At 39.1% G+C, this 14,876-nt stretch overlaps 1 protein-coding gene across 1 annotated transcript in view; it reads right to left on the bottom strand.

The window, feature by feature from the left end:
* ACSF2 (acyl-CoA synthetase family member 2) overlaps positions 1-14,876 on the bottom strand; it is a 92,571-nt gene that overhangs the window by 65,941 nt on the left and 11,754 nt on the right. Inside the window, exons 2-3 of the mRNA XM_089537006.1 lie at positions 943-1,138; positions 254-382 (exon numbers count right to left, since the gene is read on the bottom strand). Of these exons, the coding sequence (XP_089393132.1) occupies positions 254-382; positions 943-1,138 (325 nt within the window). The remainder of the gene's footprint in view (positions 1-253; positions 383-942; positions 1,139-14,876) is intronic.

Below are 14,876 nucleotides of genomic sequence, written 5' to 3'. Positions count from 1 at the left end.
TCATGGAAGCCACTAAGACCCAGCGAAGGGGGTGGATAGGTAATCCCCCCTGATCCTTCTTATTTTCAACCCAATGCAAACACTATTGTATAACACACCTTACCTGAAAGGTTTGTGTATATGTGATTGTAACAAGTGTCAATCCTTTGGATATACAAAGTTTTTTCCACAGCATCCCATTTCTTCAGAAGGCCCTCCAAGCTTTTTACCTCTCATCAAACCACAAACCTGCTTATAATCAAGATAAACTTACCAGGATAATTCCCGCATAGGCTGTGGCAAATTGCATCACAACCCATTCATACTGGTTGGGCCCCCACATTCCAAGTCGGTCTCCTTTTCTTAGACCAAAGGCCAGAAGCCCAGCTGCTGCCTGCTCCACCTAGAATTTGCAAGAGACACAGTCTATTGTATTGCTTTTAAGTATGTTTTATGTTTAAATTCTACATTGTTTAATTGTATTTTAAGGGGGGGGGGGATTGAGGGTTTGGACTGTATATTTTTAATCTTTGTAAGCCGCCCCAATTGCATTTTGTAGAGAGGCAGGATATTAATAATAATAATAATAATAATAATAATAATAATAATAATAATCTCTTCAGCATTTTAAAAAGATACAGCCGAATGCCACTGCCTATATCTGCCAAAATACAGATGTTTGAGGAGCATGGGGTCACCCCTCCCTTAGCTTGTCACCTGGTGTGGTGTCCCCCCCCCCTCCCAGTGGTGCCACTGCTGAGTGGTAGTGAGAGAACCTTTTATCCTTGTATATTTTAAAATAATGTTCACTTATTTTTTGCTTTCAACATACAGTACTCTTATTTTCCCCAGTAATCTTTTAAACTCAATTTCAAGATTCTTTTGATATATAGTGTAACTATGGGATGACGAACTGTCTACCTTAGCTGTGTGAATGGAGTAACAAGTGAATTGGTCACCTACATCTTGTTTAAACTGGGCAAAAGTCTTTCGAATCCCTTGTGTGGAGAATATCAAGGCTTCTTGTTCAGGATACCGGTGGGTTGTCTCCTCTAGGCACTGATCCAGAGTTTTGTAGAGAAGTGGAATGTCTGACACCCCACTGAGATAGCTTTTGTTTGCTATAGGAGCAGCAGGGAGTACATCAGTTTGCAGAGCACTGCAAAGAAAAGAGAATATAAAATGGTGAAACTGGCAGATCAGGAATCAAGGTCTGCTATGACTTGTTTACTATAATCAAATAGAGCTCAACAGCACCACTACAATAAACAATGGGAAATATGACTGCTTACAAATGCTGGCCACATGATTAAAAAACAAAACAAAAATCAGTTTCACCAGGGAAAGGAGGGACATAATCCCACTCACACGATGCACAAAAATGTGAATGTAGAAAGTGATATCTACAGCCTTTCAGCCCACCAAACTCTTTGACCTTCCTTAGGATTTTAATCATTTTTTAGCAAAGTAAGCTATAGCTGCACTGGGAAGCTTAGTGGATTCTGCCCTCAGAAATGTCAAGCTGTCCGGAATGCTCTTTACCCCTACAGCAGAGGTAGGCAACTGTGCCAAAAAGCAAAATAGTTAGAAAATTGCTATTGGCATAGACCATCAGTAATGGGCAGTGATGTATTCAAGCCTTTTACTCTAAATCTCAGGTTGAGTCTCGAATCTCTACCTTTAAGTCTCAAGTCAAGTTTCAAACCGTTGCAAGATATTTTCAAGTCAAGTCACAAGTTGAGTCTCAAGCCTGAGAGCCAACTTTTAACAGGAAAAAAGGAGGCAGGGCATATTTCTCAGATGAGAACAGCAAATGTAATAGGCAATGGGACTGAGGTGGGGGTTGAGACTAGACTATCCCCGCTGCATAGTCTAAAGTTTTTAAAAAGCTTTAGATGGATCCTTCCCCCATAATACCATTGCCCAACTCATTTGCTGTTCCCCTCAAAGAAGCATACCCTGCATTCTGGGGACAGCTCTTGCCTACTGCTCAAAGTGAATGACACCAACAAGTCAGTCACTAAAAATATACAAATCCCAAGTTGAGGTAGTACATCATTCATTGCTGATTTTAAACCAACTCACGTCATTGAAATGACTTGAGTCCAACTTGAGTTCAAGTCAATTGATTCAAGTCTACATCACTGTTAATGGGACCAAAGCCGCAAGCCACTTAGGCATTATCAAGTACTGTGCTGCTCAGAAAGAATTGAAGGATAAACTATCTCTTGGCGGTTCTGAGAATACTTGTACTTGGCTGCCTCCCTTAGAATCAAATGTCAGAAGCTGCACATGTGGCCATCAAGTTACCATATGAGACCTCGTTGTGCTCTATGGTGGGTGGGGAGGAGGAAGCAGAGGGGCGGGATACAAATAAATATTATTATTATTATTATTATTATTATTATTATTATTATTATTATCTGTCTGGGTAGTCAGTGTCAATAGACTGCCCTTGGCAAATAGGGCAAAAGATGGTTCAACAGGAAAGCAAGAATCAGCATTCACTGGGCTTTTAAAAGCATAATTCCAGCAGGGGCGGGTGTGTGTGTGTGTGTCAAAGCAGCAGGGCCAACCCTCCCTTCTCTGGTGCTGCAAAATCGTCTCAAAAGCACCTCTTCATGTTGCAATAAGACTGTAACCTTAACTGTAACCAATTGAATTGTAAGTAGTAATTAATGAATTCCCTTAACCATACAAGCACAACAATTGGTTCAGAATGACAACTGAGCTTCCAGGCAGTATAAAAATTAAAGAATGATTACTAGAAGAGTGACATCTTCCAAACAATGAGAAGAGACTTGCCATTACAAGGACAATGGTAATGGGAATTATATGAGTTTGCAGTTGGCCCAAAACATGCAATTAAATTTGAGTTGCACCACTACTCGAGTTTATATATTTAATTATTGTCATGTTTAAATAAATTATAATACTAATTAATATGATTATAGTAACTGTATTCTGTTAAATAAGTACTCTTATAGAACATAGCCACATAGCCCATAAAACCACAAAAAACTATGGATGCTGGCCATGAAAGCCTTCAACTTCACAAGTATTTATTTGTTTGGATATTATAAAAGTATAGTAAAAAATCTCAAATCCACATGGAATTTTTTTGGTTTGCTTTCTGACATCTGCTGTATTACATTTTGTTTAAATATGCAACTTAATAATGATAATAGCTTGCATGGATCCAAGACAATATTTTTACTTCCACCTTTTCAAAAGCAGAATTAATTGGCAAGCCAGTATGGTGTAGTGGGTTGAGCATTGGATTATGACACTGGAAACCAGGGTTTGATTCCCCACTCAGCCATGGAAACCCACTTGGTGGTCTTGAGTGAACCACATACTCAGCCCCAGAAAACCCCATGATAGGTTTGCCTTAAGGTTGCCATAAGTTGGAAATGACTTGAAAACACACAATAACAACAACAACAAATAAAATAATGGTTCTATTTCTAAATTACAAGTTTTCAACTTTTTAAATACTGTTAATATTACAGTTATCTTTATTATCTATTAAATATAAACATAATTGACTCCTTTTTCCCCCTTTCGTTTTCAGTTTTGTGTCCTCTATTCAGCCAATAGAACAATCAGAGACAGCAAACAAATCCTATGCCCACACTACTCAGTTACGGAAGGGCAGCGAAAAGATGTACTCCCTGGTATAACTGGAAAGTCTACCACAGCTAGCAAATCAGGAACTGCCAGCAAAAATGCCTCAGCTTTATGTGGACACAGAAGAAGCCACTTTGCCCAGGCCATCGTAGGGTGGTGCAAGGCAAGCCACCACACTTAAGACATGATAAGGCAGAGGAGAATGCTTTAGCACCCCTGTAACAAAGCATGGACATTATCTGAGTCACCTGATTCGTCCCTCCACAGGCAAAATTCATCTGACTCCATCCCACAGAAGTACACCAACAGCAGCCCTATTTTATTCCATGGGCATATTTGAGGTGTTCCAGAAGTATATCATAACAATGACGTATCTTTAATTCTACTGGGCAAGGTAAAGCTTTTGAGGAGTTCTATGGCCCTCTCAGTTGGTACAGCTTGAGTCCAGGGTTGCTTTTTTTTGTTCACTTTTATTACAATATTACTGACTACAAATTTATGTAAAGGTCTCATTGTGGATGTTATCCCTGATACATCTAGAAAATGTCGGATTTTCAACCTGGACCTAAAAATGAATTTTTCATTCTTAGAAATTTGCAAAACTAAGATGTCTATTAACATCTAGGTTGGATTTTTTTTTTTTTAAAATGGAATGGAAGAGTTAGAGAAATCTCTAACATTTCACAGATAAAAGCTGGGATCAAGCAACATCTGAGTGTGGTTAAGATGGCAAAAGTTATTAATAAGGAAGTATACAAAAACTAGGAGAAGCTGTAGCCGTCTCAGCCTCCCGGGAAGGGTAAGATTGTACCCACTTATCTCCTTTCCCCCAGCTAAATTGACTGCAAAATACATTTGCACTTTACATTCAGTTTGTAGTAATGGAAGTCAGCTAAAGGGCAAAGAGGAAAAGTGGGAGGAGAATGAAAATTTAACATTTTAAAAATTGAAAAATTGGGATGACAGTAGATTAATTGGGATTGTTCCTGACAAACCAGTGAAGTTAAAGCATATGGAAGAGTTTAGTTTTTTATTACTTTGTGGGTCTGTTAGTCCCTGCAAATTAATTTATTCTTAACAGGGATGTGATCTGGCTTTGCTATCAAGATAACATCTATCTGAAGGAAATTACTTATTTACATTGTTAATGCCTTCTGATAGATTTTGTGTACACATTTATATATATTATGTGTACATTTTAGCCAGTTTTCTGTCTCTGTAAACGTTTTTAAGGTGAAAGTCTGAAATCAAAATGATAGCAAAAGGATTCTAAGACCATCCTATGTTAGAAGTCAATATTACAAAGCAAACATGGCATTAACAATGTCTCTGAAATAATGAACTAAATCTAATTGGTCATATCAGCAAGAGTAGACCCACTGAATCAATTGCTGAGTGATACGGCATGAGGTAGTGGTTTGAGGGTTATATTAGAACTCTAGAGACTAGGGTTTGAATCCCTGCTTGGCCATGAAAACCCACTGGGTGACCTTGGGTAAGTCACACTCTCTCAGCTTCAGAAGTCAATAGCAAAACCCCTCTGAATAAAGCTTGCCAAGTAAATCCTGTTATAAGTTTGCCCTCAGGTAACCATAAATCAGAAATCACTTAAGGGCACACAACAGCAACAAACATTGACACTTAAGTAACTACCATTGATTCAGTTTCTTATTTTCTAACAATATCCAATCTTTTACCCATATAAGTGCACATGCATTATGATATAATTCAAGATTGGGTAAGCCTAAACCACCCTTTTCCTTTCTACCTTGCAATACCTTTAATTTCATTCTCGGTTGCTTCCCTCTCCATATAAACTTTGTTATTTCTTTGTTCCATTGTATGAAGGGAGATTTGTTCTCTAATATTGGAAGTGTTTGAAACAGAAATAACATTTTGGGTAGGACTTGCATTTGTATTATTGCTATCCTTCCCATGAGTGACAGGTACTTATTAGACCAGTTTTCTAAATCTTCTTTAATTTTTTTCCATGTGCCTTCATAGTTGTTTTTATACAGATCTTTGTTGTTATTAGTTATTTTTATTCCCAGGTATTTAGATGGATCAATTAGTTTAAATTCGGTTTCCTTTTGTAGCTTTTCTAACTCTTTTGGGCTTAGATTTTTGGTTATTATTCCACTTTTGCCTTTATTTATTTTTACTCCTGCTGTATTGCCAAATTCTGCCAATATTTCTTCTGTTCTTTTTATACCCCTTATCGGATCTTCAATAAATATTACTATATCATCTGCGTATGCTCGCAGGTTGTATTGATAGTTCTCTGTCTTTGGATCCTTAATCTTTTTTTCCATTTTTAATTTTCGACATAGAATTTCCATTATCATAAGAAATAACAGTGGTGAGAGTGGACATCCCTGTCGGGTGCCTTTGGATATTTTACACTTACTTGTTTTCTCCCCATTAACAATTATTTGAGTTTCTTGATTTGCGTAAATTTTTTGTATCCCTTGTAGAAATTTACCTTGGATTCCACTTTCCTCCATCAGTATCATTAGAAATTCCCAATTTACATTATCAAAGGCCTTTTCTAGGTCTAGAAAGAGTAGTCCTAATTTTAAATGCTTATAATTATTGTAATATTCAATTATATTCAATACCATACGTATGTTGTTTCTTAAGTATCTCCCGGGGAGGAAACCTGCTTGCTCTTCCGAGATCCATTCTCCTAGAAATCTCTTTATTCTTTCTGCTAATATCGAGGTGTAAATCTTATAATCATTATTCAAGAGTGTAATTGGATGGTAATTTGCTATATTTTCGGGATCTTTACCTTCTTTGGGAATCAGTACCGTTAACGACTGTTTCCATGTTTCGGGTATGTTCCCTGTGTCAATTTGTTGAATAGTTTTATGAAGCAATGGAGATATTTCTGATTTAAATGTTTTATAATATCTCGCCGTAAACCCGTCTGGTCCTGGCGCTTTGTCTGTTTTTAATCTTTCGATTGCTATGTCAACCTCCGAGAGAGATATAGGTGAGTAAGTTTTCCAATTGTTGTTTAGATATTTTTGGGAGGTGGCATTCTTTAATATATTCCCTTTTTTCTTCCCCACTTTTATTCCCCTTTGTTTCATTAAACAATTTTTTATAATATTGCTCTGTAATCCTAATTAATTCTTTTTGCTGTGTATACACTCTACTATTTTCTGTTAATTTCAGTATTGTTTTCCCCGCCTTGTCTTTTTTCAATTTGTTAGTCAACCATTTTCCCACCTTGTTTGCATTTTCAAAATGGTAGTGTTTGCAGTCTTTTATGTTTTTCAGGACCTCTTTTGTTATTTTCTGTTCTATCTGCATTCTGAGTAGTTGTTCTTCCTCTCTTAGTTTGCTGTTGCTTGGGTTCATTACACATTCTTTTTCTTTGTGCTTTAATTTTTCTGTTAGATCTTTTTCTTCCTTGTTTTTGATCTTCCTTTGTCTTATCTCTTGTTGGATTAAATGCCCTCTGATTACTGCCTTTGATGCATCCCATATGATATCTATTGGAGTTTCTTGATTAACATTTTGTTTGAAATATTCATTGATTTCTTGTTTAATTTTTTTTATTATTCCTTCATCCATTAGTAAATAATCTTGGAGTCTCCAAGAGTATTCTTTTTTCCCTTCATTCAACTGTAGTAAGATTGGGTTATGATCAGATATGATCCTAGGCATGATCTCTGTTTTTGTTACCTGCTTACATAGTGATCTGGATATTGCCGAAAAATCAATTCTAGACCAGGAATTAAATCGTTCAGAATAGAATGTAAATTCTTTAAGCTTAGGACTGCTTTCTCTCCATATATCTATCAAATAATTTTCCCTTATTAAATTAAGTGCTGCTTTTGGAAGTGTTCCCTGTGTATTATCTCTTTTAGCCTGGGTTAATCTATCTGTTTTAGGATCTAATACACCATTCCAGTCTCCTTTAATTATTATTTTATCATAGTCTTGTTCTTTTATCTTTTGTCTTAAATCATTGTAAAATTTCGCTTTTTTTTCCTGTGGGGTATAAATGTTGACTATCAATATTTTACCGGATTGTAACTCAACCTCTGTTGCTACATATAATCCATTATTGATATCTTTAAAGATTTCTTTAGATTTAATATTGTTTTTTATATAAGTTACCACTCCTTTCTTTTTCAATTGAGTACTAGAGGCGGAATATAAGATACCTAGACTTTGTTTTGTATCAGTCTTATGTCTTTCTGTCTTAAATGCGTTTCTTGTAGACAAATTATGGTCGCCTTTTGCTTCTTCAAAAAATGGAATACTTTATTTCTTTTCTCTTTAAAATTTAGGCCATTAACATTCCATGACAATACTTTGAGAGCCATTATAAACGTTGCTACTTCTCACTGTTTCCTTCTCCTATCTCTTATTTTTCCTCCTACTTTTTTTCCTTCTACCTATCTCTGAGTATAGGTAACTTTCCTCCTCTTCCTTCTCTTGGTCTGAGTGGGATTTGTTTTCTACCAGTTTTTTTATTCCTTTAGCTGCGCCCCCCGCTCTTGTATTATATTTTCTCTTCCCTTTTTCTTTCCTGTTAACCTGTTCTTCTTCTCCTAGTATTTCTCCTTCTTCTAGTTCCTGTGACTGACTTTGCTGTTTTGTTTCTTGCTTGAGACTTTCCTCTTCTTTTTCAAAATTTGTCCTTAGTTCTGTTTCTGGTTTCCTTCTATGTTGTTTTGCTTTTCTATGCTTCTGTTGGTTAGCTTTTTGGGCAGTACTTTGTTCTAAATTGGTATTATCTTCTTCCGAAGATGTGCTCCCTATCGACTCATATCCTTCAAACTTTTTAAGGAAGGCTCTTGCTTTTTCTATAGTGTCTATTTGGTATTTCTTGTCTATAGAGAAATTTACTCCTTCAAACTTCCCCCATCAATATTTAATATTGTTTTCTTTGAGAAATTCTGTTAATCTTACATAATCCTTCCTTTTTTTTAAGATTTGAGGAGGCAGATCTTTAAATATTTTAATTTCCTGAGGATAATTTTCTATAAAGAATTTTTTTTGGTAGTTAACTTCCAAAATTAGATCCTGCACTTTAGTTCTTACGAATTGTATTATAATGTCTCTGGGAAGTTTTTTGTTAGTCGCGATCCAGGAATTTTGTCTATATAATTTATCTACTTCTAAATCTAGTTGTTCTGGCATCCAGTCTATATAATATGCTAGTGCTGGGATCAACCGAGTGTTTAGATTTTCATTATATTGTTCCGGGAGTCCTCGAATTTTCAAGGTTTTTTCTTTATTTCTTAACTCTGTTAGGATTTTGAATTTCTCTTCTATCATTTGTGCCTCTTCTATTTGTTCTATCTTCTCTTCTATTCTAGATGTTTTCCCTTCTGTCTCTAAAATTCTTTTATGATTTTCCTTTATCTCCTGTGCCATATCTGTTAATGTCTCTTTTAATTCCCTTATTTCTTTTTGTATTTCTGTTTTTATCTCTTCTTTCCATTCTTTAATTTCTTGTCGGATTTCTGCCCTAATTTCAGATCTGATGTCTATCCTTAGTTTTTTAATTTCTTCCAGGATTATACTATTGGAATTGTGAATGTTCAGGGAGTCTATCCCCCCATTCTTTTCCCCTGTTGTGTTACCTTCTATTTCTTGGGATAGATTTGTTGCTGCTCCTCCATGATCTTATTTTCCCCTATCCCGCTTTTTTTCCCCTCTTTTTTTTTTAAATTGTAGTTTCAAGCGGAGAGCCAAAATTTCATTCGAGTGTCCAAAATAAATTGATTATTAACTTTTACAAACTGCCTAGCACTTTCGATTTATTACTGTTTCCCCCAAGTTATCTTCCCCTCCGTTCTTCCCCTTTCCTTGGTCTGGAGTAAACTTAAAAAGGTGGGCGTCACTTTTGCCCTTAGGCCTTAATAATGTAAGGGTTGTCCCCTTATATTGTATTTTTACCAGTGTAACTTATTTCTAATTTTCGGGAGATTTTCAAGGTTAATTTTACTTGTATAAGTTTAGATACTAATTTTCTCTTGCTTAAAATTTTTCTGTTCAGTTTAGTATCCTTTTCAATTCTACGATTATTCCAAGACACAAAAAAGTAAATTTATACAATATCCCTAATGGATTTCAAACCTTGTTCACCCTTACTTTGACTGAATTGGAAAAATTATTCCCAGTTCAGTTCCGTTTCGCCATTCACCTGTGGCAGTTAGTCATTCAGAGCCTGCTTATTCCCTCCCCTCCTTAATGTTCTCTTACCCTCCCCTACTTTACCTATGGTATTTATTATTGTTTTTAAGTAAGATAAATATATTTCAACAGTCTTTGTCTTCTAACCATACACTTGCGTAGTGGGGTGTCCCCAAGGGGGAGTTGCCTCTCTCCCGCACTGCTGCCTCGCCGCCGTGCCGAGGCTGCTGTTCTTGGGCCTCTTTTAAAGGGCCCTGGACGGTGCGGAGTGCTGATGTTACTGCCTGGGCTCCTGGGTCCCTGCTGGGCTCCTCTCGCTGCCGCTGCCTGTGGAGGGCTGGTGGTGAGTGCGGGGGCCTAAATGCCTCCCCGCTGCTGCTCCTCCCTCTGGCCACCTCCCGTGGAGGGCTGGTGTTGCTGCCTGGGCTCCTGGGTCCCTGCTGGGCTCCCCTCACTGCCGCTGCCTGTGGAGGGCTGGTGGTGAGTGCGGGGGCCTAAATGCCTCCCCGCTGCTGCTCCTCCCTCTGGCCGCCTCCCGTGGAGGGCTGGTGTTGCTGCCTGGGCTCCTGGGTCCCTGCTGGGCTCCTCTCACTGCCGCTGCCTGTGGAGGGCTGGTGGTGAGTGCGGGGGCCTAAATGCCTCCCCGCTGCTGCTCCTCCCTCTGGCCACCTCCCGTGGAGGGCTGGTGTTGCTGCCTGGGCTCCTGGGTCCCTGCTGGGCTCCCCTCACTGCCGCTGCCTGTGGAGGGCTGGTGGTGAGTGCGGGGGCCTAAATGCCTCCCCGCTGCTGCTCCTCCCTCTGGCCGCCTCCCGTGGAGGGCTGGTGTTGCTGCCTGGGCTCCTGGGTCCCTGCTGGGCTCCTCTCACTGCCGCTGCCTGTGGAGGGCTGGTGGTGAGTGCGGGGGCCTAAATGCCTCCCCGCTGCTGCTCCTCCCTCTGGCCGCCTCCCGTGGAGGGCTGGTGTTGCTGCCTGGGCTCCTGGGTCCCTGCTGGGCTCCTCTCACTGCTGCTGCCTGTGGAGGGCTGGTGGTGAGTGTGGGGGCCTAAATGCCTCCCCACTGCTGCTCCTCCCTCTGGCCGCCTTCCATGGAGGGCTGGTGTTGCTGCCTGGGCTCCTCTCACTGCCGCTGCCTGTCCAAGCCTTTCACCATTTTGGTCACCCTCCACAGACATGCTCCAGCTTGTGAACATTTTATGAACTGAGGTGACCATCACACTGTTGGCTCATGTTCAGCTTCTACTCTACTAGGACTCCTAGATTACTTTCACATGTACTGTTGTCAAACTGGATGTCCCCCATCCTATATCTGTGAATTTCATTTTTACTGCCCAATGTAGGACTTTACATTTCGTCCTGTTGAAATTCATTTTGTTAATTTTGGTCCAGCTTTCTAATTTATTAAAGTCATTTTGAATTTTATCTTCTCCTCTGGGGTATCAGCTAGCCCTCCTAATTTGGTGTTGTCTGCAAATTTGATAAGTATGCCCCCAATTCTGTCATCCAAGTCACTGATAAAGATGTTGAACAGCACTGGGCCCAGGACAGAACCTTGTAGTACCCCACTAGTCACATCTCTCCAAGATGAAGAAGAGTCACTGGTGAGCACCCTTTGGGTTCAGTCAGTCAACTAAGTACAAATTCATATAACAGTTGCATTGTCTAGCCCACATTTTACTAGCTTGTTATGCAAGAATATCCCAGGGGAACTTGTCAAAGGCCTTACTAAAATCAAGATATACTATATCCACAGCATTCCTTTCATCTACCAAGCTGGTAATTTTATCAAAAAAATAGATAAGATTGGTCTGGCATGACTTGTTTTTGAGAAACCCATGTTGAGTTTTTGTGACTATAGCATTCCTTTCTAAGTGCTTACAGATGCTCTGTTTAATGATCTGCTCTAGAATCGTTCCTGCTATTGATGTCAGGCTAACTGGACACAAATTGTTTGGGTCCTCTTTTTTCCCTTTTTGAAGATGGGGACAACTTTTGCCCTCCTCTAGTCTTCTGGGACTTCTCCTGTTCTCCAGCGGTTCTCAAACATTATTGCCAGTGGCTCTGAGATTACTTCTGCTAGGTTTTTTTTAGTATCCTTGGATGTAGTTCATCAGGTCCTGGAGACTTATATTCATTTAGATTAACCAGATATTCCTGTATTATCTCTTTACTTATTCTGTGCTGAATCTCCCATTCTGCCATCTGCTCCATTTTCCTCAGGTTGAGCACCCTCTGCCTTTTCTGAGAAGACTGAGGCAAAGAAGGTGTTGAGTAAATTGTTCCTTTTCTCTGTCCCGTTAGCTTTTTGCCATCTTTTCCATGCAGTGGCCCTACCATTTCCTCCTTCTTCTTGTTACAGACATAACTAAAAAGCCCCTTTTATTGTTTTTAACCTCTCTAACAAGCCTGAGCTCATTCTGAGCTTTAGCTTTTCTGACCTTCCCTCTACACATGCTCGCTATTTGTTTGGATTTCTCTTTGGTGATTTTCCTCCTTTTCCATTTCTTATACATGTCCCTTTTAAAACTTAGCTCAGTTGAAAGTTCTTTAGTCATCCATCCTGGATTCTTGAAACACCTTCCATTTTTCCTCCTCATTGGAACTGTTTGAAACTGTGTCCTCAGTATCTCCCTTTTGACAAAACTCCCATCCATCCTGAACTCCTTCTCTTTTACTATTCTTGACCACAGAATCACACCCAGTACAGTGGACCCTTGTTATACGTTGGGGCTTGGTTCCAAGATCCCCCGTGGATAACAAAATCTGTGGATGCTCAAGTCCCATTAAATATAATGACATAGCAAAATGGTGTCCCTTATAAAAATGGAAAATCAAGGTTTGATATTTGAAATTTATATTTTTTTTGAACATTTTCAAACCGTGGATGCTTGAATCCGTGTATAAGAAATCAGTGTATAAGAAGGGCAGACTGTATTTGCCTAAGTTTACTGAAATCAGCTTTCTTAAAGTCTAGAATGTGTGTCTGACTACACCTGGTTTCTCCTTTCCACTATATAACTTACTCCAGGAGAACATGATCACTCCCATCAAAGGATCCGGCCACTTGTACCCCATTAACCAGGTGATCCCTGTGGGTTAGGATCAGATCTAAAATAGCTGATCCCCTTGTTGCCTCTTCCACCTTTTGAACAATGAAATTATCTGCCAGGCAAGTGAGGAACTGGCTTGGACCTTAAATTTTTGGCTGAGTTTGACTTCCATCAAATATGATGACAGCTGGAATCATCCATCACTTTTACATTTCTCATTTCTGAGTATGTGGTCATCTGTTCTAAAAAGGCATCATCCAATTCCCTATTGGCCATTCTTTGGTTGATTAATAATGGGGGTATGAAATGGGGCAATTGCCCTGTTAGCAAGTTCAGCGAACTAAGAATGGTCTCTGTGTTTCACATCTGCCCAGGTTCTCTTGTTCAAAATACTTTTTTAAAACTTTTTTTTGAAAGGAGAGACTGAACCTTCAAACCAGCCCTGCTTCTCTAGAAATGTGATGTAAGTTTTAAAAAAAGAACATGGTGGTATGCCACGCCTTTTACACTTAGGGAAAAGGAGGACATAAGGAAAGGCAAAGCCTCCTTCTCTCAGTCCTCCTGTTTGTATAACTGCAGAAATTACCCACTTTTATTATATTATATACTAAAGCCATAATAACAGTGTTATGGCAGGATGTAAGTGATGAGAGAAGAGGGAACAAACAGAAATGTATAAAGAGCCAGCTGGCAAATGTTCAACCGGATTAACTTTTATTATTTGGAAACTTCTGAGCAGGTTAGAGAAATAAATTTTTAAAAGAACAAAATTGCAGTAGAAATATCTACAAATTGGGAATCTTCTATTCACAGGAAAGATACTCCGAATGCTATGAAACAGGAAAAAAAAATTGGATGCTTATATTGCTAGGATGGAAGTTCAAATAAAAATAAATATAGTTTGGGAAGCCACCAACCTGCTATCTCCCAACCTCAGCATGACCTAGATAATGTAGGCTACAGTTAGCAAACTCACTCCTAAAAACAGAAAGGTTATTTTTGTGTCTTTCTTCTCTCCACAAATCTTGCAGTTGCTTTCTGCTTTAACAATACTGAACAATCTGCTCTCTCTTGCTTCACATAAGGGCTGCCTGTTACCACTTCCTATTCTTGATCTTAACACAAATGCACAGAAACACCTGCAATGATAAATATGTATGCTTCTAACCACAGTCTGGCATAAGCAAGAGTTCAGTAAAACTCTATGAAAATGATTTATCCAATGTTCATCTCTGATTTAGAAATGACTATTCAGATGTAAAGATCTTCACCTTTAATTGCAAAACTTGAATAATTAGAGAAATAAGAGGAAAAATGAGCAACATTTTTCTTCACCAAACCCTTCTTGTGTGTAGCCAATGGTCTTCATAAACAGTTGGGCCTTATACATATGCCATATATACTGAGAAAGGGTTTCTTGATAGCACAAACGCTATCAAGGCCCAGCTTTAATGCAGTGGTCCCCAAACTGTGCTCTTTAAAGGATTTTGGCCAACATGTCTGAGGCTTCTGGGAGCTGAAGTCCAAAATCTCTAAAGAGCGCAATTTGTGGACACTGCTCTAATGTTTCAAACTGAGCCAATCTGGGTGACAGGTCTTGAAAATGACCATAGCACCAAATGGAATGAAAATGGAGAGGGTTTTTTTGGAAAAGATGCTGAATTCAATGTCAAAACTAGTACCTAGAAATGAATCAGGAAAACCACTCATAGGCTCAACACATAGTATAGTTGGTACAGAGGTACTGTTATCTCCTTCTAGAGGTAGATGGTTGCTCCCCTGTCAGTGGCATATTGGATTTGCCTCTGGGAGTTATTTCAGACTTCAAGGGAGGTATTCAAGGTGCTGAACTCCCACTCAAAACACATCTAGAATTTTTGTTAGTGGTGGTATCTGCAGGGCGAAACAGATGGGCAGGAAAAAGTGGCGTGAAGTCACATTGAAACCCCACCAACCGCACCACCGGCTCCCAAAGCAGCTGGAGTGCTCATGTCATGATCCCATGATATGGCTTCAAGCCAGGAAGAAACGGAAAAAAGCTGCCTCTTTTTGAAACGGCCA

This window comes from Sceloporus occidentalis, unplaced genomic scaffold (assembly GCF_023333645.1).
Source record: "Sceloporus occidentalis isolate IW3139 unplaced genomic scaffold, rSceOcc1.0.p SCAF_1, whole genome shotgun sequence".
In the NCBI taxonomy this organism is placed as follows: Eukaryota; Metazoa; Chordata; class Lepidosauria; order Squamata; family Phrynosomatidae; genus Sceloporus; species Sceloporus occidentalis.
This window is presented reverse-complemented; position numbering and strand designations above follow the sequence as displayed.